At 51.4% G+C, this 27,853-nt stretch overlaps 2 protein-coding genes and 1 non-coding gene across 4 annotated transcripts in view; 1 reads left to right on the top strand and 2 right to left on the bottom strand.

Annotated features, from left to right (window-relative positions):
* The window catches only part of USH1C (USH1 protein network component harmonin), a 52,382-nt gene extending 38,721 nt beyond the window's left edge, over positions 1-13,661 (bottom strand). For both annotated transcript variants that reach the window (XM_033416166.2, XM_004285531.3), the window contains exons 1-4: positions 13,560-13,661; positions 2,409-2,476; positions 879-1,022; positions 602-740 (exon numbers count right to left, since the gene is read on the bottom strand). In XM_033416166.2, coding sequence (XP_033272057.1) covers positions 602-740; positions 879-1,022; positions 2,409-2,476; positions 13,560-13,595 — 387 coding nt within the window. In that variant the 5' untranslated portion in view covers positions 13,596-13,661. The remainder of the gene's footprint in view (positions 1-601; positions 741-878; positions 1,023-2,408; positions 2,477-13,559) is intronic.
* Positions 13,662-17,222: 3,561 nt separating this feature from the next.
* OTOG (otogelin) overlaps positions 17,223-27,853 on the top strand; it is an 86,971-nt gene continuing 76,340 nt past the window's right edge. Inside the window, exons 1-7 of the mRNA XM_012538964.3 lie at positions 17,223-17,430; positions 17,851-17,911; positions 18,076-18,136; positions 21,874-21,949; positions 22,921-23,013; positions 23,196-23,350; positions 25,979-26,097. Of these exons, the coding sequence (XP_012394418.2) occupies positions 17,334-17,430; positions 17,851-17,911; positions 18,076-18,136; positions 21,874-21,949; positions 22,921-23,013; positions 23,196-23,350; positions 25,979-26,097 (662 nt within the window). The 5' untranslated portion in view covers positions 17,223-17,333. The remainder of the gene's footprint in view (positions 17,431-17,850; positions 17,912-18,075; positions 18,137-21,873; positions 21,950-22,920; positions 23,014-23,195; positions 23,351-25,978; positions 26,098-27,853) is intronic.
* Positions 27,663-27,735, bottom strand: TRNAW-CCA (transfer RNA tryptophan (anticodon CCA)). Its single transcript has one exon. It is a non-coding gene; the product is annotated as a tRNA-Trp (tRNA).

Here is a 27,853-nt window from a genome sequence, read left to right as displayed (position 1 = left end):
CTCCAGAGTCTATGCTCTGAAGCACTGCACTATGCCAGTATTTCCTTTTCCCTTCCAGGGAGAAGGCTATGTGTCCAGAACTTCAGGTGTCAGGACATAATTATGCTCTTCCTTCAGACATAAGGGAGGTGGGGTGCAGTGCAGCAGGGGCAGCAACAGCTGGGAGCCAGGTTCTCAGCTCCACTCAAGAAAACAGGCAACACACTACTATACACAAAATAGATAAGGACATACTGTACAGCACAGGGAACTCTACCCAATACTCTATAATGGCCTATATGGGAAAAGAATCTAAAAAAGAGTGGATATACGTATATGTGTAACTGATTCACTTTGCTGTACACCTGAAGCTAAGACAACACCGTAAATCAACTCTACGCCAATAAAAACTGAAAGAAGAAAAAAGAAAACAGGCAAGTGCCTGCAGCCACGCTTCTAGAGGCCCGAGGACACTCTGCCAGGATACGTCACCCTTTCCCTCTCCCAAAGGCTCAGAAGGGCGAGGTGGCCATGTTACACCACACAGCCTAGTGAGTGAATGAGGCGGAGGCAGGAAGCCTGAGGGCTTGGTCCCCACATCCCCCGAGCTCTGCTCACTCACCTGGAGCCCGACGCTGTCTGCCTGGCCACCTTTGATGAGGTGGGAGATGAAGAGCCCGCAGCCGAACTCGAGGCCACCACGCACGCTGAGGCCGAGGCCTTCGGGGTGCAGCCGGTCCAGACGCACCTCCTTCAGCTTCCTGCCAAGGGAGGAGGGACTGGTGACGGCCCAGCTCTGGCCTGATGGCCAGCGCTGCCCCATCCACTCGTGAGTGACCCTGTCCATCCCGGGGTGACCTCTCCCCCGCCCCGCCTCCAGCCTGCGGCTCCCTCCGCACCTGGAGCGCCGGGGGGTTAGCTGGTCGTACTCCACCTGGTGCTTCAGCGGGATCAGGGGCCGGATGGCATCAAACAGGGGCAGGCGGCTGGGCTCGTTGATGACCAGCTTCAGGTCTCCCACAAGCACAGCCACGTCCATGGTTCTGCAGAGACACAGGGACCCTGAAGCCTCCCCCTTAGCCATGACCTCTGAGACCCCAGGATTCCCAGAGGAAGCAGTCCTGGGCTGGGTCCCCACCCACTGGGCCCAGGCCTTGGAATTGAGGAGAACTCTCCTGAAATGCCCAGAGCCCCTAACGATGGGTCGGGTGCCTCAGAAGAGTCCGTTCTCCCATGTAAGTATCTCAAGGAAACCACCGAAGTAGGGGTTGTTCACTCATCCTGCGGATGAAATCAAGCCAGGATTCAAAGTCAGCTCTGCTACTTCTGAAGCCCAGCATCCTTCCAGACAGGAAACCTCTGTGGGATGGCAGTGAGCCCTCTCATCCCCTTGTTTCCTGCTCTGAGCTGCAGCCTCATACTATCTCTCACAAGCTTCCACCTCAGACCGTTCAGACCCTCAACGTCTGGGGCCAGCACCTCTCCAGCTGCCAGCTGACTGGCTCACTCTCAGCCCATCTTTTTTTAAAATGTAAATTGCTCCCCTTCTCAAAACCCTTCGATGGCTCCCCACTGCCCAGAGGACACAGTCCATCCTTCTTGGTAGGCTCAGGGCCTCCATGACCTGTTTCTGTGGAACTGCCCAGGCTGGTGGCTGTTATAGTCTCTCTCACAACCTGTGCTTTCACATCTCTGAACCGTTGCTTATGTTGATCTCTCACCCTGGAATGTCCTTCCCTGATATTTCCACCCAGCAAAATCCTTCTTACCCTTCAAAAACCTAGCTCAAGCCTTCTTGATCCTCCCTCCACAGTTAGAACTGAGAACTCCTTTCTGTACATTCCTGCTTTCACCTCTACTCAGCAGTTATTTCACTGGAACTTTATTACAGTTCCTTGTGTTGCTAGTGTCTGTCCATCTCCCCCAACTAAGCCACAAGTTAGTTGAGGAAAGGAAGTAGATATTCATTTCCACATTCTGCATGGTGCCCGGCCAGTGGCAGGAGCTTATAAATGTTGCTGAATGAATCAAAAAGCGGGTGAGCGATAACAGACATCTGATGCCGGCACTGGGACCAGCTGGCATTTCCTGTCCTATCCTAGCAATCACACTCTGTTGAACCTATCTGGCTACCTGACAGCCTCCCCCATCAGACTGTAAGCAACTAGGTGGCAGCAACCAGTCTGTCTTGCTTATACGTGTACCCCTATCCGCTAGCACAGAGCCATACACAGTGTATTTAGGTAAATATTTGCTAAGACAAGTGAGTGGCGTGTCTATTTGATTCCCAGGAACACCGAGCATCAGCCTCCCTGAGCCCCCCAGGATAAGAGGGGGAGGTCCTCCTGTCTCAGAACAATCCATCCCAGGTTTCCCTGAAGACAGAGGTACCCGGGGTGGCCCACAGGAGCCGGACCCAGTACACTTACTGGTGGTACATCCGCAACACATCGTAGAGATAGTCCTTTTCTGCATCATTTTCAATCAGAAAATCCACCTGGAAAACCCAAAGGCAGAATTACAACTCCAGGCCCAGCACCCCGACAGCAGATCCCAGGGAAGGGGAGGCCCCTGCTGGGGGACCTCCTCCACATCTCCTCAGGGTTGTGAGAAGAGGAAGGAAGCCAGAGCCAGGGTGGCCCCCTGACTCCAACACATCAGACTGTGCAGACCACCCCGACGTGGCCCCAGGAGTACCTCTAAGCATCCGACGTGGTCAGGCTGAGCCTCGTCCCCGGGTGGAGTGATGCGTGTGCACACAGGGATGCACACGAATATCATACACGTGAACCCCCACGTGACAGCAATGCACCCCCATGGCAGCCATGCTGCCGATCACCTCCATGGCTATGTCACCTGTGTCCAGTGTGGCAACACCAATGTCAGCTCCCCGCTCTGGAAGAAGCCCACTGTCTTACCTGATGGTGGCTGTAGTGCCAGATAGCTGCTTTCAGAAAGGATTTAGGCCACTCGCTCATAGAGCACATCCCACCGGCCGGGAGCGCCCTACCACTGGATTCTTCCTTGTCCAGTCCCGGCCGAAGCTGGGTCGGCCCTGACTTCTGGTCAGTCCTTCCCCTTCCCATGCCCCTGTATGCCTCCCCCCCCACCCCAAGGGGAGAATCGGGTTACATTATTTCAACTTCACTGACGTCAATGGCTGGGAGTCCAAGGTCAGGGTCAAGAGCTGTTTCATTAGCACCTCAGTCCCAGGGGAGCTGGTGGGCCAGGAGCCCCAGATTCCACTCCCTGGGACAGCTCAGTGTGAATCTCTGTGCACTATATCCTTAGCTCTCTCTTCAGCCCAGGACTGAGTAAGAGGGCAGGGTGGAGGCTCGAGGGGTCCTTGGGTCCCTCCCTCCTCCAGCCTCCAGGCCCAACAGCATGGTCCAGGGCCTCAGCCCACAGAGGGAGAAGCTGCTGCTGGAAGCTGGAAGCTCCCACCTGATTGGTCCTCAGAGGAGGGCCAGGGCATCTTTGCCTTTTTCTATGGGCATCTTAAGGACTCTGGGAGGTTGGGGGAAATCTGTCTGTCCCGACACAGAGAGGACATACTGGGCCCAGCCCTTGGGATTTCTGGACTGAACAGGAGGGGTACAGAATACAGATTTCTTGTCTCCACCTAGCTGTACCCCCGTCCCCTAGAATTAGGCTGAGCATTTCATTAAAGATGAGAATAACCTAGGAGGCTTGCCCTGCACTCACTGACTCACAGCTGGGCTTCAGCAGCTACAGAAGTTTATATCCCCCCTGCTCCAAGAAGGGTACTGCTGCTTTCTCCTACTTCACTGCCCCTCTCCTCCAGGCCAGGGGCTCCCAGTTAGCCAGAAGATGGGGGACAGAAGCATCAGCTACAGTGGGTGGTACTGAACCTTAGGTGGTAGCCCGGGCCTTTACACACACCACAGAAGTGGGTACCTCCAAAAGCTCATCTCTACGAGGGGCCAGCCTGGACTCTCTCTCCCTGCTCTGCCTGGGCCTGCAAGAGAGGGGTGGGGAAGAGCGTCAAGATGGGCCTGGGCTGCCCACATGCGGCTGTGGAAGAGGAGTCTGAGCAGAGAAAAATTCTGAATTTCCCTAGGATCAGGGGCCAGAAATATTTAAATAAATTGGATCATATCACTTGAGTACTTAATAGCTTCTCGTTGTACTCAAAACAAAATTCAGATCCATATTCTTTACCTTAACTTATCAAAGCCCAACTTCAGCTCCTGACTGGTTGCATGGGCCTCCTTTCAGTGCTTCCCACGGGCCACACTCGCTCTAGCCTCAGGGCCATCGCATGTGCTGCTTTCTCTGCCTGGACTGCTTCCCCTCTTCCCTGCATGGCTGGCCTCCTCCCCAGGGAGGTCTCCCTGCTCACCTACCTAAACAGAACGCACTCCCACACCCCAGAGATGCTTCAATTCCTTCACTGTAACAGTCACAATTTGTAATGAAAGGCTTGCTTTTTTGTGAATTGCTCTGTTTCCTTCATCAGACAGAAAACCCCGTGAGGGAAAGATGAGGTCTGTGTGTTCCAAATCTCTTGTGACTAACGCGTAGTAAGTGGTCAATAAATAAGCATCAAATGGATTTGTCCATCCCCCTGCCTCCTGGTACGTCCACAATCAGATGGGAGAAAGGGAATTGCTGGAACAGAAGGGGAAGGGAAATAATATTTGCATCATGGGATGGCACCAGGAGCTCTTCTGGGCTTTATTCCATTTGTTTATCTCACCAGCCCTACAAGGCCGATGTTCTCACACCATTTTGCAGATGAGGAAACTGAAGACCAGAGAGGTTAAGCCATCTCACTCAAGGTCCCACAGCTAATAAGAGACAGAGCTAAGATCTGAACCTTGGTCTATCTGATTCCAAAGCCTATGCTCTTCCTGCTGGCACCACTGCGTGGGTGAGTCAGGCCTTCCAGAGGAAAAAATTCCAGGGCCTCCTTAGGCCAAAATTTCAAACGCTCTGCTCTCAGGAGGACCTCCCTTATCGCTAATCCCCACCACTCTCCTCTGCACTATTAAGAAAACCCTTTGGGTTTGGTTCATAACAAGAAAGAAAACACAACATCTTTTGGGTGACTCTTGGAACCGCAGATGTTCTGTTCTCTAAGGAAGCATAAAATCCCATCTGCTCTGATTGCAGTGAGGAAAGCCCAACCAAAGGGCTTCTAGCTCAATTCCAGCCATGGGTGGTGACATAAGACAAAGTAGAGGAGAGGGAAATCTCTTATTCACTGAGGCCTTAAGACTGAAGCTCTCTCCCACCCCTCCTTGCAGAAATGCCTCCTGCTGCATCATTAAATGTAAGAAGTGAGGCACTGTTCCTGGTAGACAGCATTTAGGCACTGGGTGGAGAGTGGGAATGGAAGACAAAGGCAATTTCCAATGTTAAAGTCTAGGGTTCTGCTTTACTGCCCTCCTGGGCCAAGCATAGAATGCCTGGAGATGCTCTTTGTGGAAAGAGCCTATTCCTGGGGGTCCCAGGTTCCTGGTCCTTGTAGGCAGCCCTCCAATGCTGACCACTGCATCCAGAGGCCCCACTGAGAAACCACGTCCTACCAGTCTCCTTCTGAGGCAGCCCGTAAAGTTCAGCTCCTTAGCCTGATGTCCATCCACTCTCACCGCTTAGGTCACTCCCATCCTGGCCTTCAGTTCTGCCCTTACCTGCTCCTACAGGGTCATCTCCTTGGGGATCTCCATCATTCCCCAAGTGGGACTCAGGCTGCAGCTGAACAGACCCTTCCCCCAACACATTGGAACCTTCCCATCCTCACTCAGAATGTTTCATCGACCCCCAGAAATTCAACTCGTCCATTTAAAAAATTATCCACATACCATTATATCTGGGAAAACATACCCGGTTTCTGTAGGATGCTCTTTAAGTACAAATGTAAGTGATAAATCAAAATGGTGGTACTCTGGTGACCCTGACCATTCTCCACCGGGGAAGGTCTCCAGAGAGACTCAGGGATAACAGCACTGCTTTGTTCTCTGACCACACCCGAGTGAAAACACACAGTCACACCTCAGCCTCTGGGCTTTAAAAGGAACCGAGAAAGACAACCGAGAAGCATGGAACTTTCTCTAGAAGCCCAAACATGCAGTAACCTCACCACTGTAATTCAAATTTCACTTTTTAAATATTTAAAAAATGTATATGGTATCCCCTCCTCCTGGAATCTGGGTTCAAGCAAACTCCCCAGGGGGGTCTGCCCAGCACCAGTCCAAGGATCAGCTTCAGTGAACCCTGCCCTTGGGCCCTTTGTACCATTCTCCTGAAACCTTGAGCTCAGGTACCTGTAACCCACCTGGCACCAAGTAGGTCTTCAACAGCACCGTGCCATGCACACCGGTGCACGGTGCTCAGTGTGTCTGCTGAATGACGAGTGAACTCCTTTAGCCTTAGACTAGAGCCTTCCTTCCTCTCCGCCCAGTCCAGTCACCTTCCCATGGCTCCTTAGTACACAGCCTCCTGGATCTGGCTCCTCTCAGCTCAGTTCCCGCTGCTCACAAAGAGTAGGTCCCAGACCCAAGCAAGAGGGATTGCCCTCCCTCCTCCCACCTGACCCCTACCTTCATTTAAGGGGAGTCCAAGCCCCCTCTTCTAGAGTCTTTCCTGACCGTGCCCAGCCCAGAGCCTCCTTACGGGCCTCCCAGCCTGAGGCCCTTCTTGCCCGGCTCCCTCATTCAGTACAGACTCTGCTTACAGACTGGCCATCATGTCTGAAGAACTTTACTTGCATTATCTTTAACCTCCCAACAACCCTCTAAGTGGATGGATATTATTATCCCCATTAGACAGATGAGGAAATCGAGGCTCAGAGAAGTGGGAGAGATGAGATGCCTGCTGGCTCCAAAACCCCTGCTTGTTTTCTAACTCCCGCATGATATCCACTTACCAGACAGAACTTTCTTGTTTGCATTTGTCCAATACACATTTACTGAGCACCTACTGTGTGCAAGACCATGTCTTCTTTCTATAGCTAGATTTAGAAAGCTTTTCCTTTTCTTGGATCCCCCTTGATGCTGGGCACAGAAGCCCTAATGAGGCCACCATCTACAAAAAACTGTGTGGGGGTCTCTTTATCACATCAATCCCCCATTCCCACCCAACTTGTGTCTGGTGCCCTCCATCCAGCATGGGCATTCTCGGACAGATGCTCAGCTGGCTCAGTGTTATTGGCCTGCATGGTGTGTGGGGGAAGTGCATCTCCCCCCTCATAAGGTTCAGGCCCCGTGTCTGGGGCAGTGGAGGCAAATTCTGGCTTTGGCCTTGAGCCCTCTCCAGCCTCATCTCCCTGCCTTCCTGCATATGGACTGGGCTTTCAGAACAGCCACACAGCGGAAGCACACAAGCTTCAGCTTATGCAAATTCAACTCCATGCATGCACCCAGCCAAAGATGGAGAAAGAGAGCAAGAAGCAAGTTAAATAATGCATGTTGTTCCGCTGGGTGACATTTGCCCTCCTGGGGCTGTGGTGGGGATTACATGAATGAATGTATATAAAGTACTTAGGACAGTGCCCAGGGCTCCAAAATTTCAAGGGCTCTAAAACGTGCGCTGGATCTCTTCCTTTTTGCCTCCAGACCCACAACCCAGCCTCCTCCACCCAGTTTTATGTCCCAGGGAGCTTTGCATGGGCCCCCTGCCCTCTGCTTCCTGCTGTGTTCAGCCAGGGGGTGGTGAGAGGGCCTGGGGAGAAAGGGAGTGGGGTTCTGATTCCCCGGCTCCCTCCACGCTGGACCACCACGAGGCAGGTGCCCCCAGCTGAGGCTGCAGCGTCTGACTGGGCGTCTCTCTCGCAGCCATGCTCTCCCTTGCTCTGGAACCCCCTTCCGTTGCCCCTTCAGGAGCTCCTGGCCTCCAGCTGCTGCTCCTCCCAGGCTGTGTTACCACGCCTTGTCAGCTCAGCCATCCCTGCCCTTCCGCTTATGCAGTCCCTTCATAAAACGCTTCAGTTTCCCATTCGGATGAGCCACCTTCTTCCTGCTGCGACCATGGCTGGTGTGAAACCTTAGCTATTAGTACTGGTGGTACCAGCAGTTCTTCTCTGGAGCTCTTCCTCCACCTGCAAGTCTCCTCAAATATCAGCTCTCCTTGGTCAAGCCTTTCCTCGGGCTCCGTCACAAAGCCTGTCCTGTCATTCTCTGTGCACAGGATGGCACTTTGTCCCCACCTCTGCCACGGGACTCACCAAGCTGTGTCGGACTTCCTTTCTTCACCTGACTGTCTCTCACTAATCTGTATCTGGTCCCGAGACAGGCCTAGGGGAAGGTGGGGAGTGAGGCAAGTCCCTTCCCCATCTGAGTTTGCACATCTCTGTGCTTCAGTTTCCTCATCTGTAAAATGGGGATAAAAGTATCTCATAAGACTTCATCGTTCTATGAGAGATTAAAAATTGTTTTTTTAATTATTCATTGAGTTAATAGTTGTTGAATACTTAGAACAGTGCCTGGAAAGTAGCAAGTTCTAAGTGTTTGTTAATTAAACTAAGTAAGAATAAATGAACACAAATTCCATGTTCTCAGCAACTGGCAGAGAGTGGACCCTCCATAAATGTTGCTGGGGTGAATGGATCTAGCTCTACTTCTGCCCAGGCCTTCACATTGTGCATCCCAGATAGTACTGGATTTATCTGACCCATGTTTTATTGTCCTTCATCTTTTCAAGAGACTCGTTTCATGCTACCTAGTTGGTAGCATCTGACCCAGTGCTGGGCACAGCCAATCACTCCCTCCTTCTGCTGGTTCTCCTGCCTTCCTTGCTGTTTCTTCTCCTCTTCCTCTCCTCTACAGATTGGGGTGCTCCGGGCTCTGTTCTGGGTCTTCTTTCCATCTACACTGTGTCCCTAAGTGACTTCATCAGTCTCTGGGGTTTAAGTACCATCTATTCTCTGAGGATTCACTGAGGCTTATCCTAGCACAGACCTCTCCCCTGATTTTCACACTCCTACAGCTACTGGCCTTCTTTTTTTTTAATATATATATATAGATATACTTTTTTAAACATCTTTATTGGAGTATAATTGCTTTACAATGGTGTGTTAGTTTCTGCTTTATAACAAAGTGAATCAGCTATACATATACATATATCCCAATATCTCCTCCCTCTTGCATCTCCCTCCCACCCTCCCTATCCCACCCCTCTAGGTGGTCACAAAGCACCGAGCTGATCTCCCTGTGCTATGTGGCTGCTTCCCGCTAGCTATCTATTTTACGTTTGGCAGTGTATATATGTCCATGCCACTCTCTCACTTCGTCCCAGCTTACCCTTCCCCCTCCCTGTGTCCTCAAGTCCATTCTCTACATCTGTGTCTTTATTCATGTCTTGCCCCTAGGTTCTTCAGAACCATCTTTTTTTTTTTTTTTTTTAGATTCCATATATATGTGTTAGCATACGGTATTTGTTTTTCTCTTTCTGACTTACTTCACTCTGTATGACAGACTCTAGATCCATCCACCTCACTACAAATAACTCAATTTCGTTTCTTTTTATGGCTGAGTAATACTCCATTGTGTATATGTGCCACTCATCTTTATCCATTCATCTGTCGATGGACACTTAGGTTGCTTCCATATCCTGGCTATTGTAAATAGAGCTGCAATGAACATTGTGGTACATGACTCTTTTTGAATTATGGTTTTCTCAGGGTATATGCCCAGGAGTGGGACTGCTGGGTCATATGGTAGTTCTGTTTTCAGTTTTTAAAGAAACCTCCATACTGTTCTCCATAGTGGCTGTATCAATTTACATTCCCACCAACAGTGCAAGAGGGCATTCTTAGTCACCTCTGTACCTGGAGATCTAAAAGGCATCTCAAACATAAAACATTCAAAATGGAGCTCTTGGTTTCCACCACCTCCCGCTCTGACCCCACCAACGTGCTCCTCCTCCCAGCTCATAGTCTCACCCTTGATACCTTTTTCTCGACACCCACAGCCAATCCCATCAGCAAAGCCTGTCAGGTCTACCTTGAACATGTATCCTCGGTCTGGCTACTCCACCTGGTCCAACGCCCCCCTCCCCTCCCTGTGCCCTGGGCTACTTCAGAAGCCTCCTAAGTGAGGGTCCCTTTTCTACCCTTGGCCCTCTCAGTCTGTTCTCTACCAGCAGGCAGAGCAATTCTTTTAAAATGTAATTCAGTCATGTCACTCCCCAGCTGGCTTCTCTCACTTAGAACAAAACCCAAAATCCTGAGTATGGCCTATCAGGACTCCACCACCCCTCTGATCCAGCCCCTAGCACTCTTCATTCCATAATTCTTCTCAGAAACACCATCCTACTTGCTGTTCCTAAAGAAGGCAAGCAAATGCCTGCCTCAGGGCCTTTGTACTTGCTGTTCCCTCTTCCTGGAATGCTCTTCTACATATATCCCCATGGCTCCTTCCCTCATTTCTTTTATGTCTTTCGTCAAATATCACTTCTTCAGAGAGGTTTCCCTGACTATCCTATAAAAAGTACTATCTCGTCACTCTTTATCCCCTCACCCCAGTTTATTTTTTTCATAGCATTCATTACTACTTGGCATTATATGATACTTTCATATATGATACTTTGGTTTACTTGTTAACTGTCTGTCTTCCCCACTAGAAAGTGCTCTCTAAGAGGGCAGAGACTTTGTTTTCTTATTCAATGGTTAGAGTACTGCCCAGCATATATTAGTAGCTCAGTCAAGATTTATTGCATGCATGAATGAATGACTGATTAGCAAATCCCTAGAATGCAGAGGCTCTTTCTGACCTTCTTATTTATTCCCCCAACCTCTTCGGCCAGATTCCTAGCTTTGGGCAGGGTACAGTGTAGATGCCCATAAATGTATGATTGCTGAACAGTCAATAAATACTTTTTGAGCAAATGAGTTACCAAGTTCTTGCAACATGCAGATGCAGTGAGCACAGGGGCAGCCCTCTTTTGAAAAGCTGGTTCTCTCGGGTAGAAGTCTTAGTTTCTGTTGCTCCCTCCCCTCCCCTTGGTATCCTGACTCCAAGGCTGTGACCGGGAAGGACATGCAAGTACTGATGGTCTGCTGGTGGCCTTGGGGAAACTGCACAAGCCCAACAGTCCCTGCTCAGTGGCCTGGAGACTGCTGGCTCATCCAACAGGATGCTCTGCAGGTATCAGCTGGGAACAGTGTGGTCATTTACCAAATGGTTACCAAATGACCAGAGAAGCCAGTGTTTGAATTCCTATTTAATCCTAACTGTCCTGTGGGGTAAGCACTATGAACCTCATCGCAAAGTTAAGGAAACTAAAGCTCAGCGAGACTGCTTGCCCAAGGTCTCACTGGCAGTGAGTGACAGGATTGAGATTTGACCCCAGTTCTACCTAACTTCAGACAACAGACAACAGTGGACATTTGTTGAGGCTTCACTAAGTAAAAGGGTCTATTTAAGCTTCCTACACATGTGTAGATCTCATCTGGTACTAACAATAAACATACTAGTTAAATATTATTGTTATCCCTATTTAACAAATTGGAGAACTGAGGCACAGAGAGGTTAATAACTTGCTCCAGGTCACACAGCACTTTCCATGACAACACACTACCTTTAAAATGTTACCTCCAATGACTAAGAATTTATTTAGGTTACAAACCATTCCCAAGGGGTGAATTTGCTCTGAAACGCTAAGGAAGGGACATCTTAGAAAGCAGTAAACAGGCAAGGTCTCTCCTCTGCTGCTTCATCTTCTCTCCACAGTTCCTAGATGATCTCCACCCTGGGAGGGGAAGGTTGCTGCTGCCTCCACCCTGGGAGGGGAAGGCTGCTGCTGCCTCCGAAGCAACAGGGCACAAAGTCCAGCCCCGGCCTTGCCCAGCATGCCCTGCCTGCTCACACAGGGGCATTAATAGGTAATGACTTTCGTGATGCGGAAGAGCAGGGCAGTGGAAACACAGAGGCTTGAGGCCCTTTGGAGCCCATGGGGCCTGTGGAAGAGGAATAGGGGCTAACCCAGGGGCTGAGTCAGACACCAGGGACTCCAGATACAATTCTCTCAAAGAGGCAGAGAAAAGTACCCCATGAGGAGAAGACAAAAGAGGACCCGACATTATTTTCAGCCCAGGGGCAGGAAACTGAAATTCAAGCCTGAGTCATCTTGGGGTGGGGGACGGGCAGTTGTGCTCTTTCAACGTGGGTTGCCTGAAATCTACACTCACCAAAAGGCCTCAGCGGCTGAAATTTCTCCCCTCAAGTCCCTTTGCAACAGGATGCACTGGTGAACACTGTCTCACACTCCCCTTGCTATCTGCCAGCCCCCAAACTCCTGCTTGAACTTCCGGTTATCTGTCACCCTTGGGATCTCAAGGCCTCGTTTTCAGAAGACTTCCACCAGTATGAGCTGCTCTCTCTGTCCCCCCACCAAACCTTGATTCCAACACTCAGCACCCAGTTGTGGGTAGTTACTAGTGTAGGGTCTGCCTCCCACCCACATGACCAGCAATTTGAGGGCACAGGCTGGGTCTGGCACGGAGTGGGTGCTCAAAACATGTTTCTTAAATGGACAACTGCCTGTCGGCCCCTAGCCCCAAGCCCCTGGCTTTTAGCCCCTGTGGCCTCCACACAGGCTGGCTCCTTGGGCTCTCCTGGGCCTCTGTGTGGCGAGAGAGGGGCTAAGCATCCTGACCTTGCCTGCCTGACCTCTGCCCCCTCAGGCCTGGGAAGGGGGTTGGCTTGGTCTAAAGACACTGCCCCTCTGGGCAGGCCTCAAGGTACTGTCACCCGTCCCTCAGGCAGGGCCTGTGGGTAGCTCCAGACACCCCTGCCTTTATCCTTGGGCTCTGAGGCATCCTCAGGCCTGGTGGGGTGGTCCACTGGGTCCCTTCAAATGGTCCTCTTTGACCTCAGGGCTTCAGTGACTCCTGCACAGCTCTGGAAACAGTTCTGGAAAGCCTGGGTGAAATCCAGTAGCTTTCCGTGATGGTCTCTGAGGATCCCGGGCCACCAATGAGGCCCCTCACTGGGACACACCAGGGGAGAGCCCGAAGGCTCTGGCCGACTGCCTGAGCCTCCTCCCTTCCTCCCACTGCCCTCTGGTCAGCCCCAGGTCCTCAGCTACTTCTCAGGCCGCCAGAAATGCCCTTAAGTGGGGAGGGGGCTGCCTGGAGTGCTTCGAACTGGAATTGTGAGGTCAAAAGACGGAAGGAAGCATCCACTTCCCCTCTCTACCAGTCCTCACCTCTCAGACATTACCCCAAACCCTCTCCACACGTTCCAACAGCCCAGAGCTGGAAGCGCCGGGAGGGAGGGGGTTTGCCCACTATGGGCTATCTCACAGAAGTATCCTGTCTCAGACCAAGACTGGAAGGAATTCTAACCCCAGAGAAATTCCAAACCTGGAGCGCAGAAAGAGAAAGGACACTTTAAGGAGATCAGTTTAGTGGTTCCTATACCTGGAGTCCCAGTGCACCTCCCTCATTTTACTGGGGATCCCTGCTGGCAACCAAATGACCCTCGGGGTCCCAGCCCACCCAAAGCCCCAGGCCCTGCTGGGAAAGCAAGGGGTGGTGCCGAGGGTGTCCACTTCCCACCCACTCCGCCCCGGACTCCGGGGTCCGGGGCGCTTGAGGAGCCCCTAGCAGCTCTGACCTTGTGACGGAATTCTCGGGCCACCTTCCGGTCCATGGCTGAGCCAGATAGAACCGCTTGCTACACAACTAGCTCCTTCGGGTGCCGGTGCTTGGTTGCCCCGGGCCGGCAGAGGCGGAGACCCTGACAGGCGGGGCCTGGGAGGGAGGGGGCGGGACCTGGGACGGGCGGGGCGGGGCCGCGGGAGGCGGGAGGCCCATGTCCTGAATCGCGTCGTCTCTCACTGACGCCCTAGAGCAAACGGGCTGGAGTGTGTGTCAGTGATGGTGGCACCAGTGGTTGGACCTGAGGCTGGCGCTGCTGTTGGAATGGCTCCCAAACACACGCAGTTGAGGGAAAGGATCTCAGGAAACTGTCTGTCACCCTCTGCCAGGCATCTCGCCTTCAGTGTGCATTCCTCTGCGGGTTTTTCCCACTTGGAAGACATCTTCTCTTTGTGAATTCCTTGGTGAACCAGTGGGTGGGAGTGCCCCTTCTTAACTGACTTCCCCTCCCACGTTCCCTAGCTCCCCTCCAATCACACACGCGCACACACACACACACACACACACACACACACACACACACACACTGAAGCATAGAAGGGCCTGGCAATGACATCCTGATTTACAGCTGACCTTTACCCAGGGCCCAGGCCCCATCTGGTTCATTTGATTCAATTCAACCAAAGTTTGCACAACTCCTAGGTCTAGGGCTGGGGTGCAAAGATAATGATGAACCAACCCTGGGACAGACTGAGAGGAAAGAGGGGGCCAGGAGAGGGGTGATAAAAACAGACGTGAATGGAAAGAGTGGGCACTTTTAATTATGGGGCTTGTTCTTGGATTTAACTCAGGGTCAGGGCCTGCCCTGTTTGCACCATGTCAAGGGACAGGGGACAGGAGGTGGACAGCAGCCCAAATCAGTGAACAACTGTAACTTCAGAGGCACCTAAAGACCCCCTCCTTTGCAGTCCACCACCAACAGCTGAAGTTTTGTCAGCAGACTATTTTTATTTGGGCTAAATTATTGCCTAGTTTAAGATATAAATCCTTCCTGGAGAAGAACCTTAAAATATCATCCATGTTCTCCCCTTCATATTAACTAGTTAAGGTCAGAGATAAAAGAATTGTGAGATTTTCAGAGGCCCAGGAAAGACACACAAAATATATTCCCCTCCAACTTGCCTTGTTGATTTTCTGCATTTCGTAACTATGTCATATGGCTGTTTATTTCGTATATAGAATCCAGGCCGAGCAGCAAATGCCCTTATGAGGGGAATGCCATCCACTGGCACCCCAATCCTTCTTTTACATGACCACTGCCCCCTGCAGACTCCCTTCTTTAAATGCTTCCCTCTTGGTTTTAGGGATAAAACTGAGTCCTGGTTCTCCTCTCCCATTGTTACTGAGTCCAAGTTCGAATTGCTCACTGCACAACAGACCAATAAATTGCGAGACGAGTTGTTGGGGCAAGGAACAGCAACTTTTTTATTTTATTTTTTAAACATCTTTATTGGAGTATAATTGCTTTACAATGGTGTGTTAGTTTCTGCTTTACAACAAAGTGAATCAGTTATACATATACATATGTTCCCATATCTCTTCCCTCTTGCATCTCCCTCCCTCCCACCCTCCCTATCCCACCCCTCTAGGTGGACACAAAGCACCAACCTGATCTTCCTGGGCTATGCAGCTGCTTCCCACTAGCTATCTGTTTTACATTTGTTAGTGTATATATGTCCATGCCACTTTCTCACTTCGTCCCAGCTTACCCTTCCCCCTCCCCAGCAACTTTATTTTTAAAGCCAGCAGACCAAGAACATGGTGGACTAGTATCCCAAAGAACCATCTTCCCCAAGTTAGAATTCAGGCTTCTTTTATACTGAAAGGGGTAGTGGTGAGGTTGCAAATTTCTTGGTGCCCGAATTCTTTGTTCTTATAGCCCTCCAGGTAGGTCTGGGTCACAATGTTCCTATAAAGGTCCAACAAGACAAATGTTATTCTCTGTTCTGAAACTTTTTATTTCTATATGAATGGGAAAGTGTTATACCTTTAAAGGTCAGAGGCTTGAGAATGGGCTATCCTGTATATTTCAGGCAATTGGCAACATTCTTAACTTGTAGCAAAAGCAATAGAATACAAAGGTTAAAGTAAAAGAAACAGCTTCAATATGGAGTCAGATTTGTCCTTCCCTATTACATCATGAATGTTCCTTTTCAAGCTTCCTCTAAGACAGCCCTGCCTTCACCCATTCCTTAACCAGTGTTCTTTAAGGCTCCATCCTTTGCTCTTTCCTCTTCATCTTCCCATCTAACCCTATGGCTTCAAATACCCTGTGTGGGGATTGTAGAGCCCTACATCAAGGACATAGGATAAAAACTTGAAATTAACCAAGCCCCCATAGCAATTGTTGACATGGGCTCTCCTAATCTAAACCGGACAGTCCCCCTCACCGCCGCCCCCCCTCCCCACCGGCCCAACTCCATATTAGGTAAAATATTCACCAGGTAGCAACCTTGTAGCGCCCTGGCCAATCACCTAATGCCATCCTGCCAGCAGGAATTTTCTTTGTCTTCAGGCTATAAAAGTTGACTACTAGCGTACAAAGGGGGTTGCCTCTCCCTGGTCTATCAGGAAGTTGACCTGCTGTATTTGCAGCGCCCCTCACTAACTCTGCTCTTTGCTCTCCATAAACTCACTGTTTTCTAAAATACTTTGTGTCTGGAAATTCTTCTTCCAACCTGCGCACGGACCACAATAGGGATAGCTATGTGTGCTTTATTTACCACTTTATTCCCAAAACAATGTGTGGCGAGGAGTAGATGCTCAACAAATTGGTTGAATGAATGAATGTATCCCAAATGTATACCGCTGCCCAGGGGCCTATGAAGGCCAACACTATCGTCATTATCATCATCATCATCATCTATACGGCCTGGCATCTAGTTGGTGTTCTAGCACTTAGTTGGCCAAGTGAATGATACAAAGTTTCCCAAGGCTCTCAGGCCTACATTTCTACCATTTTAAAATTCCCCCTGGACAGAGAGGGTATCTTGTTCACAAAATTAAAGTTGTTTTGTCAAAGTATGGCCTTGATGGGAGCAATAATATGGGAATGTGAGGCACTTCTGTCACTCAGTCAACATTCCCCAAGCTGGGGCCTGAGCTAGTGCTGGATATACAGAGGATTAAGCCATGATCCATTCTCTAGAGGTGTTCAAAACTGGGGGTAGGGTGGGGACTTGGGGACTCAGGAGGCTGTAGTGGGGAGTGGTGGGAGCACAGGCCTGAGCTCTACAGGCCTGAGCCCTGGTCTGCCACTGACCACGGAGTAGCATGTCCCAGGACCTTTGTAAAAGGAGTGCATAGGACCAGACTCATACCGGCATCTTGGGTCTCTGGTGTTAGGGGCTTCGGAAACCCAGGTTCCAGAGCCAGGGATCTCTGAGGAGCAAGGGATGTTGGAAGTTGCACAGACTGCCTCCTTGCTCCCCCAAAGGACTTAGGGCTGAGTGATCTGAATCCAGCCTCCCCTGGGGAGGTGCAGCCTAACGCCAAGAAGGGCAAAGGCGGGGCCACGGCCGGGCGCCTAAATTATGGTAATGAGCTGGGCAGTCCTGTCACTCTAGCTCAGGGCGGAGCCAAGAGCCTGGGAGGCGGGGCGAAGGGAAGCCCAGGGCAAGAGAGCGAGAGGGACGGCGGCCTCCTACGAGTAGGTGTTACCCTGCCTTCGCGGGAGAGGCACTCGGGACCCTGGCCGTTCGCTCAGGCTTCCTAGTCCCCGCGTGCCCCTATGGGGGCCCCGGCGCCCGCGTTCTGCCTGCTAGTCGCTTGCGTCTGGCTGCCCCGGAGTGAGCCGGCAGGGGAGTCCCTGCCGCTACAGTCTCTCGGTGAGACGGGTGTGGACTAGGGGACCCCAGGGGGCTGGGGGAACGTTTAGGGGGACGGGCCTGAGCACGTTGGAGAGAGGCAGGAAAGAAAGAAGGTTTGAGGGAGGGCAGGGGGACAGCCAGGGAGTGGGTCGGGGGAGAGGGACCGCAGAAGGAAAGAAAGGTCAGCCACAACCAGGGGAATGGCTCTCAAGCTGGGCAGGGTGGAAGAGACCCAAGTGGGGGGAACCAGAGAGAACTGGGGCACAGAGAGTGGGAAGGAGGAGGGAGACCCTTGTTGGAGAAGAGTCGCCAGGGAGGGGGAGAAAGGATTTGAGAAGGCTGCAGGGAGAGAGAATGGGGTGTGAGAGAGACTTCCTAGCAGGTGGGGAGCGGGTGGTGGGAGGCGTCGCTTGAGTAGAGAGTAATCCCCCTCCCCAGCCGCAGCACCCACACCCTGGGGCAATGCAGAGCTGCAGCCTGAGCCAGCCCAGGATCCCAGGTGAGTAGGCAAGAGCTTGTGCTGCCCCACTCACTGGTTCCATCTTTATTCCTGGCGTGGGTGACCCCAGGGGTTAGCACAGAGGGTGGGATGGGCCTGGGGGTGGTGGGGTGGCATGGCCCACTCCTATCCCCTCACCCATGCCAGGCTTGTTTCTCATCTAGCCGCAGCCGTCAGGAGGCGATCCTTGCCATAGGGGATGCTACAACAGTGATGGGAGGCCAGGTAAGGGGAGGCCTGGGGAAGGGAGGCTTCACTGGGCAGGGGCTTATTTCTCTCTGGGTTTGAGGCTGGCAGGGAGCTCTGTAGGTTGCAGGAAGGGTGTCTTTGCAGTTATTCAGAGGGAACAAACAAGATTCCTAGAATGTGTTTGAAGTATGCAAATTTATAGGATGCCTCTACTCCCACTTTCCTAATCTCTTGGGGCCCTGCAGCCAGTTTATCTATTTATTTATTTAAAAATTGTTTTTTAGGGGAGGAGGGCACAAAGGTGCTATCAGGAGACAGCTGAGCTCTTTCCTTCCCTTGGTGAAAGTAGGAAGGTGAGAGTTTGGGAGAGTGTAGTCTCTTTTCCCTGCCTGGTGTAAACCCTGTCAGAGGCCCTTCTTCATCCCTGAGCAGTGCCCCAGGAGTGCTGCCTTGAGAGGAGAGAGAAAAGCCGGGCCACCTGGTGGGGTTTGCAAGGAAGGGTTGGTTGAGAAACAGATCCCTGACTACCATCCTCTGAGTCTTGACCATTCACTGTTGCCTACCCTCCCCAGCTCCTCCGTGCATTAGGGAGAGGTGGTGCTTTGTTCTCTCTCTTTGCCAAACTTCTTCGATCTCTGGATCAGGTGACTCAATTTTTCTTTCTAATCCTGGCCTGCATTCGTCTCCTTTCTACAACCACGGACACGTTACAAATTCAGCCCACCCGAAGCCAGGTCCCCCAGAGAATCTCGAGCCTCAATTCATGCACCCTGGCTCTGGGGATCAGCTGTGGGGAGCTCCTTGTGCGAGTAGGATGGGAGCATCATTTATAAAAGAAAACAAATACCTGCCCTTTGGAAATAGATATGAAGACCCCAAGGTAGGAGGGGGCATACTTCTTTTCTTTTCTTTTCTTTTTTAATTGAAGTATAGTTGATTTACAATGTTGTGTTAATTTCTGCTGTACAGCAAAGAGACTCAGTTATACATATGTATACATTCTTTTTTATATTCTTTTCCATTATGGTTTATCTCAGGATGTTGAGTATAGTTCCCTGTCCTACACAGTAGGACCTTGTTATCTATTCTGTATCTAATAGTTTGCATCTACTAAGGGCATGCTTATTTTCTAATGTCTGGATTATATGGGTTTTTTTTTCTCTTTTGCCCATTTCCTCAGACCCCAAGTTTTAGAATCACAGTCAGGTACAGTTTGAATTGAAAGATAATGTCATCACTCTTTTTATTTATTTTTATTTTATTTAAAATTTTTTTTATCATTCTTTTTATAGATGGGGAAATTGAGGTAGGTGAATGATTTGCCGGGGCCCTCAGGACACAGCAGAGCAAGGTCTCCGGATGGAGCCAGCCTGTTCCCCCGTATCATGAATGTCCCTCCAGACCCCAGGAATCCCTGTATTTTAGTGGGGTAACGATCCTTCCCCAAGCATCTCATTCCCCTAGTGGGCTTCTTTCCTTGCTGGATTCCAGGGTAGGCCTCCCCTTCTTTTCCTTGGGGAAGCATCTAGACCAACCTACTGGCAACCCCAGTAGGTTTCTCACGTTACTCCTTAGAGCAAGGGGTTAGAATGGCCCTCCTTTAATGCTGCTGGAGTGGGGGGAGGGTGGGGAGGAATGAGGCTACTAGTTAGAAAGTGAACCTGGGGATCCTTTGAGGGCTTCTGCCTGGAGTGCCCTCTTCAGTGAGGGAGGGGGGTCTCAGACCGGTAGACCACCACCCTTCATTTCAGTGCTGCCTCACTCTATAGAGCTCAGCCATTCTCCAGGGAATTGATGGTGTAGACCAGGAGTCCATGAACTTGGATGGGGGAAAAATGCATTTGTTCCTCAATGGAACTGAAATTTAGCCTTCCCTTTAATTATTACTAGAGGCCACAGACCACAGCATAATAGCAGTGTCTGTGACTGTCACCGGTAGAAATCACAGATATTTTCCTATCGCCTTGCAATCATTGCTGCTATCTCCAGATCTCATTTATGGCTCACTGCCCCCAGATTCTGGCAGTGATACGGCCTGCTGCTTGGTCTTGTGATTTAACATATTAATAAAGAAGCACAAATATTACTGTCACCCAGTTTTATAAAATATTTGATAATGCATTGCAATATGTTTGATTTCCTTTGTAATCTTATGTCTTATATTATGTATTTAGAAACATTTATTCCAAGAAGGGGCCCGTAAGCCTCACTAGATTGTCAGAGGGGTTCATTGCATAAAAATGATTAAGAACTCCTGATCTATACTGAAGATGAATCATTTGGACAGGATTTAAAATTCTTCTCCAGAAAATGGCCTCGACTTTTTGCAGCACAGGCTGTCTTACCCTCACAAGGCCAATCTCAGGGGCCACATCTGGGGGAGAGGAGGGCGAGGAGGGGAGAGGCACAGGGACCAAGTTGAATTAAGCTCTGCAGGCCTGGGGGATGTTGGTGATGAGCCTTTCCCCGGCTGCTCTCTTCCATTGCCAGTGGTCTTTGAGGCCCTGTGAGACCGACTGCTACCAGGGTGGGAAGCCTGACTCCTTGGGCTCAGCCTGGATCTACAGAGTAAGGAAAGCTGGGAGGACCCAGGAACCAGGGAGTGAGAACACTGATACCTGGTTGAGGAGGGCCAGTGACCTCCGAGGGGGTCAGCAGGACAGTGAAGGGGGAGGGGGTGGGTGCCTGCAGGAGGTGCAAAGAGCTGGGGTTGGGCTCCAGGGATCAGGTGCTCTGCATACTTCCTGTGCTCCAAGTCCTTTGCTAGAGGCTGGGGATTCAGCCTGGGGATGCAGAGGTGACAGTGAGGGAGAAAACATGTGAGACAAGCACCCTCAGTGTGGTTTGTGCCTCACTGGCCCTGTGAGCAAGAACACGTGCTCCCGTTCACCATCCCTGGGCCGGACCGGGCACCCAGTCCGGGAAGTTGTACAAATGAGGGGGCTGAGGTCCTGAGAGGGAGGAGCCTGCTGTGCCCAGTGTCCCAGTCCCAGGTGACGTCACGTTAGACACCTCGGGCTGGAGTCCTGAGAGGGTGGCTAGCCGTGTGGTGACTGAACACACGTGATGTTCGGGCAGTCCTGATTTCAGATGCTTTGTATCTCTGGAGACCGTGCATTGGGGCTTCTGGTCTGGGATATAGGGTCTCACAGGGCTTTGCCTGTGTCCTCGGATGTGTGCTATCAGGGAGAGTCCTGACTCAGAGCTGAGTTCTGAGGACAGCCGGTGGTGATGTGTGAGGCACTGTGTTTGCTGTTAGAAGAGTCCAAAATGTTAGGTGGGGGGATGGGGGGATGCCCCCCTGCCCTGGGGTGAGGGGCTGCCTTTGTTTCTTAGCTCTGCCCCATGTGGTTTCTGTGGTGAGGAGGTGTCGTGTTTGTTCTCCAGACAAGGGGGTTTTGTTCCAGGCTGTGGAGGACACAGAGGTTTACTAGGGAGGGAAGGCGTTGGGGGGGGGGGTGCGGGGAACGACACACTGGAGCATGGAGGGCAGCAGGTGTGTTCAGGCTACAGGCCTCCCGAGCCTGCCACCGCGACGCCACTTGGGAGGGTGTAAACCAGGCCTCCCTCCTCCGGACCTAGGGCAGGCCTGAAAATCCTGCCTTGCAGACCTCTCAGAGGGGGGTCTGGGGAAGTGGGGTGACGGAGGCACCTAGCGGCAAAGGGCCTGCCTCCCTCCAGCTGAGGGGCAGGAAGGGCTGTGACCGCCGGGAAGGCTGCGCTCCCTGAGGTCAGCCCTTGACTGTGTTCTCTTCGTCTCCTGTCTTTAAAAGGAGGCTGAAGCTCTGGACTCCTTGGCCATGTCTTCCTGGGAAAGGCGACTCCATCGCGCCAAATGTGCACCATCTTGTAAGTGCCCCTCCCTGTGGCCCGTGGGAGGCCCTGGCCTGCGGAAAGCCCTGTGAGCGCAGGCCCAGGCTCCTCTCGGGGCCTCCTGGGACCTCTTTTCCCTGCATGGGGTGTCTTTCCACCGTCCCCAGCCCCAGCCTCCAGCTCCACTCTGCTTTCTCCTTCCTGGCTGAGGAAGTATCCTGTCCTGATGACCGTGGCTCTGCGTCTGTCTGCCTCACACTGTCTGACTCCAGAGAGACCGAGCTTCTTGTTTAGAGGTTGTTTTTCCCTCTCTACGTCACCCTGTGTCTGTAGCCTCTTTCTACTTTCTGTGGCCTCTCCCCTTGCCCTGTCCTATGCCCATGGCCTCTCCCTTCGCCTGTCCTGTGTCCATGGCCTCTCCCCTCATCTGGCCTCTGTCTGTGGCCCCTCTTCTCACATCATGGCTCCTTCCTTCACTACACTCTGCTTTGTCCTCTCATCCTCTGTGGCCTACCTTTCCACTACATTCCACATGTGCGGCCCCTCCCCTTCCCTTGGTTTACGCCCTGGACTCTTTCCTGGAGCTTATGGGACAGCGAGGAAGAGCAGTACATGAAGATCTCTGGGCAGTCTCCCTGCTCACCCCACATGCTGCATGTTCGTAGTTCTGCCTGCCCTGCCTGGTGGCCAAGAACTTTTAGCTTAGGAAGCTGAAGGCCTAGGTGGGGCTGGCCTGGGGGCCACTTGGTACATACGGAAGGCAGGTACTCTGAGACCCCACCCCACAGCCTGCTAGGGATGGGGCGGGGCAGCCGTCTGAGGTGCCCTACTCCTGCCGCCATTAAAGCTAGCTACTGAGGAAAGCTGGGGCTACCTGTGATGGGGATTTGAGTTCCGTGTAGATCTGGGAGGGCTGGGGCCTGGGGTCCCAGCCTGAGGGAGGTGCTGCCTCGATGGGTTCTGCCAATCTTGGCTTGACGGGAAGGTGCCTTCTGTCTCCCTTGCAGACTTGTTCTCCTGCTTCAACGGGGGTGAGTGTGTGCACCCGGCCTTCTGCGACTGCAGACGCTTCAATGCCACTGGGCCGCGCTGCCAGATGGGTGGGTCTGGGCTCCATCCCACCTCCGAGAGGGGCCATGGGCACAGGGAAATCTGCGGGCCTGAGACGTGGGGCTCTGGGCTGGAGGGGAGTGGGGGTGGCCCTGCCAGGGCTGGAACCCACCGGCCTCTGGCTCGGTGCCGACTGCTGCTACACAGACAGCTTCTTTTTTCTCTGGCTCAGTGTACAATGTCGGCCCTGAGCGGGACAGCATCTGCCGGGCGTGGGGACAGCATCACGTGGAGACATTTGACGGCCTCTACTACTACCTGTCTGGGAAGGGCAGCTACACCCTGGTGGGGCGCCATGAACCCGAGGGGCAGACCTTCTCAGTCCAGGTGAGGCGTTCCCTACCCTGCCTGTCTAGGAAGGTTCCACTAGGCCCTGAAGGCTGGGCTGGCTTGGGATCTACTTGTCATGGTTAGAGAGGCTGGCACCTTCTTTTCCCCTCCCAGCTCCCGCCCAGGGCATCTGCACCTGGAGTGAGCTGAGGGCTCCACGGTTCTCACTCACCCACCCATTACTGGTTGCCCCTAGCCATTCATTCACTTAGTCTCTCACTCACCAAGTATTTATTAAGTGCGTAATTATACTCTTTTCCTGCCACAAGGCCTGTTGCTGGCTCTGTGAACAAAGACACAGATGTGGTCTCTGTCCTTATGGAACTTATAGTCTAATGGGGAAAACAGACATCAAGTCAAATGAATCATTTCAAGTGCAACTGAGTGCAATAGAGAAGTTCCAAATGCTAGAAGAGCATGTGACGGAAAACCTAACCTTGCTTATTGGGAAGGATGGTGATCAGGGAGGGCTTCCTGGAGGAAGTGATATTTAAGTTGGGATTTGAAGAATGAATTGGAGCTAGCCAAGTGAAGGGGTTGGGGTGGGGGCGGATGTGAGAACATTCTAGGCCAACAGAACATTGGGTGCTACGGACCTTAGATAGGAAAGAGCATGGTGCCACAGAGGAAATGGTAGAGGTCCTGGATGACTCACTTTAGGGTGATCTCCTCTAAGAAGGCTTTTTGCATGCTCTGACCTCCTGAGTGGGCTCAGGGGCTCCTTTCTGTGGAACCAAAGTTCTGCATCATTACCCTGTCATTTTGTTTCTCTTACAAAGGTCTGTTTCTGGTCCTACTCTCCAGATATAAGCTTTCTAAGCAGGAAGTGTGTTTTTCAACTGCTGTTCCCAGTACCTAGATTAATGCTCAGTAGAAGTTGTCTGGTATATGAACACGTGTGAGACTCACTGTCGGGCAGACCTGATTTTCACGTTCACCCTGTGTGTCAGGTGGGCAGTCACCTTCAGGCACAGCTCTCTACCTGGAGGAGAGTCTACCTGGGGAGCCAGCTCTGCTGGAGGGCACCTTGGCCAGTGCGGAGTTAAGGCCAAGGGGTTGGGAGATAGGGGAGATCCCGGTGCTCAGTGTCATTCCTCTGCCAGCTGGGTGTGCCCCTTCTGTCTCAGGCATAGACCTGCCAAGAGGCTGCCTGGGGGCTGTGCCCTGGATGCACTGGGAACCCTGACCAACTCTCCCGCTTTGCCTCGGGCTATCATGGATATCACACATCATGACTGTGTCATTTCGTGATGGATGTGTCACAATTACTTAGACCAATGGGATGCCACACATTCATGGGTTATGAAATGAACTTAATGAGTCATAACCAACCTAAAAAGAAAAAAGAAAGAAAGAAAAAAGAGACTATAAATAGAAAATATCATAAGGATGCATTACACATTAATAGTGGTAATATTATTTTGTAAAACTTTTGTTTTATTTATATGTGTATATATTTCTCACTATGGGTCATGGTCACAAAAGTTTGAAAAATATTTAGACTATGGAATGGCTTTCACAGGTCCCACTTTTAGTTGAAATGGCTCCAGGCTGCTTAACCACATTTAATGATAATCTAGTGGAAGGTTTGTTTGTTTGTTTGTTTATTTATGGCTGCATTGGGTCTTCGTTGCTGTGCGCAGGCTTTCTCTACTTGCAGCGAGCGGGGGCTACTCTTCATTGCGGTGCGCGGGCTTCTCATTGCAGTGGCTTCTCTTGTTGCGGAGCACAGGCTCTAGGTGCGCGGGCTTCAGTAGTTGTGGTAGGCAGGCACAGTAGTTGTGGCTCGTGAACTCTAGAGCACAGGTTCAGTAGCTGTGGGGCATGGGCTTAGTTGCTCCGCAGCATGTGGGATCTTCCCGGACCAGGGCTCGAACCCTTGTCCCCTGCACTGACAGGTGAATTCCGAACCACTGCACGACCAGGGAAGCCCCTAGTGGAAGGTTTGCTCACTCATGGGACGGGTTTCCACATTTGACAGATTGACATTTTCAGAGTTTTCCCTAAACTCTGGGAACCCCATCCCTCCCCTCCTTGGGTCCTATGACCTTGGATGTATAGGTTCTGTCTGAGCAGGGGGCAGAGGAGACATGTATGTGACAGGCAGCACAGGAGTGACATGTGTGCCTGTGTGTGCAGGGGAGGGCTAGGCTGTATCTGCCAGGGTTGTGGTAGGAGTGTGTGTTTATAGTGTGTGCTTTGAGAGTGCCCTGTGATATACATATGAGATGTGTGTGTGTGTGTGGTTTGTATGAGTGTGAGATGGTGTGAGCGTGTAACTGGGCTTTCAATCCAATGGGATAACCTGGGATGGATAAACAGAAAAGTCTGGAAATAGGAAGACAGCGCACTTGGATTAGAATCCTGGCTGTGTGTGTCCCTTCACCTCTCTGAGCACCAGTTGCCTCCTCTCTGAAATGCAGATGATAAGAGCTCTGACCTTCCTGTGGTGTTGTGGGGACTGGGAGAGATCACAGAGGAAACGAGCTTGGCACGCAGCAGGCAGGCTGTTGGAATTAATGGAAGCTCAACAGGGTGCCCCTGGGCCCACAACCGAAGCTTGGGGCCAGGTGTATGGCAGGAACCTGCACACTGGCCTCCGAACCGCCCCTTCTCCCCCACCAGGTGCACAACGACCCGCAGTGTGGCTCTTTCCCCTACACCTGCTCCAGGTCTGTCAGCCTCTTCTTAGCGGGTGAGCAGGAGATCCATCTGGCCAAGGAGGTCACCCATGGAGGCATAAGGTAACTGTAACATCTTCTGCCCTGAGCTCCCCTACTCCCTGGCATGGGTGGTGGTGGATGGGTAAGCATCTTCCCTTCTCAAACCTCAAGGAAATTGTTTTCAGGGGGCAAACAGCAGCACACCAGGGCAGAAGCATACTGGCAGGCCAGCTGGGTTTCTAGTCAGCTGGGTTTGCAGAAAGAGTCCCTCACAATTTTCTGGAACTGTCAGGATTTCTAGACAGTGGGTTTTCAGGCAAATAGTAGAGTTTCCCAGATAGCTGAGAATTTACCACTATAAGCATGCTTAATTTTCTTTTCTTTCACAAGTTGAAGGAAATCTTCCTGAGTGTATCATACATAGTTGAAGCATCCTCAGAGCAGATTCTGAGCACACTTTCACCCTTTTCTGATGGCCTCGGCTCATTTTGAATGTCACTTACCTTGTTGGGACATCAGGGATGCCTGAGGGACCACTCGAGGGGTGAAGTCCCAGCTTCCTACACCAAAAGGCCCCAGACTGTGGTCCTTCCTGAAATCTTTCTTTTCCTTTTTTCTTTGTGCGGTACGCGGGCCTCTCACTGTTGTAGCCTCTCCCGTTGCGGAGCACAGGCTCCGGACGCGCAGGCTTAGCGGCCATGGCTCACGGGCCCAGCCGCTCCGCAGCATGTGGGATCCTCCCGGACCGAGGCACGAACTCGTGTCCCCTGCATCGGCAGGCGGACTCTCAACCACTGCGCCACCAGGGAAGCCCCCTGAAATCTTTCTTGCATTTCTTCTTCACTGGCCTTTCCTTCCCTTGCTGTCCACTGCCACTTCATGTTGTTGTCAGGGGGACCTTCCTGCACTGACCCTTCTCCCCTTTTTTATTTCCTGCTTCAGACCTGGACGCTGGGTAACCGAGCTTTCTGGGGCTGAGTGTAGAAGTGAAGGCCCAGGGGTTTCTCCTGTGAAAGAAGCATTGGTACATGGATCTTTTGGTACCAGCTTTGGCTGGTTAGACACTTCATTTGTCTTCCTCCTAATTTCCAGCCGGGTGAAAGTTGCCAAATTCCAGATTGGCTAGGCGAGCCTGTGCCGGTAAAATAGGGAAGGTGTCAAGACTGCTGTAGCCCTGCATCTTTTCTTTCATTCCCTGTTTGTCTTCTCTCTTGCCTTTTTCTTTTTCTCTTCCTACTCCTTTCTTGCTCCCCACCAAAAATATAAGCAAAATAGATATCTGTTTATACCACCTCTCCTGTCTAGGAGAAAGGAACTGGCAAATTCAGTCTCTCTAAGATTTATCCCTGCCAGGGAAATTGCAATTTTATTTTATTTTATTTTTCACTTTACTAACTGCACTTTGTTTATTGAAGCACTGTCAATAAAAGATACATCAATAATTTTGGTATAAAAAGCCACCACTATTAGTACTCAGAATCCCATGATTGCCCTCACTGTGATTCCAGATAGCAAGGGAAATTGCAATTTTATTTTATTTAAAAAAATATTTATATTTATTTATTTTGGCTGCACTGGATCTTAGTTGCGGTACGCAGGATCTTCGTTGCGGCATGTTTTAGTTGCAGCATGCATGTGGGATCTAGTTCCCTGACCAGGGATCGAACCTGGGCCCCCTGCATTGGGAGCATGGAGTCTTACCCACTGGACCACCAGGGAAGTCCCAGAAGATTGCAATTTTAAAAAGCAACTTTAAAACTCTGAAAACAAAAGAACCCCTTTCTGATGGTGGACTTCCAGGCACCCAAGAAGTCAGGGGCAGGGAAGATAAGGACCT

The sequence above is a fragment of the Orcinus orca genome, chromosome 8 (genome assembly GCF_937001465.1).
Source record: "Orcinus orca chromosome 8, mOrcOrc1.1, whole genome shotgun sequence".
Lineage (NCBI taxonomy): Eukaryota > Metazoa > Chordata > Mammalia > Artiodactyla > Delphinidae > Orcinus > Orcinus orca.
Note: the sequence above shows the minus strand (reverse complement) of the source record. Positions and strands in the feature narration are given on the sequence as shown.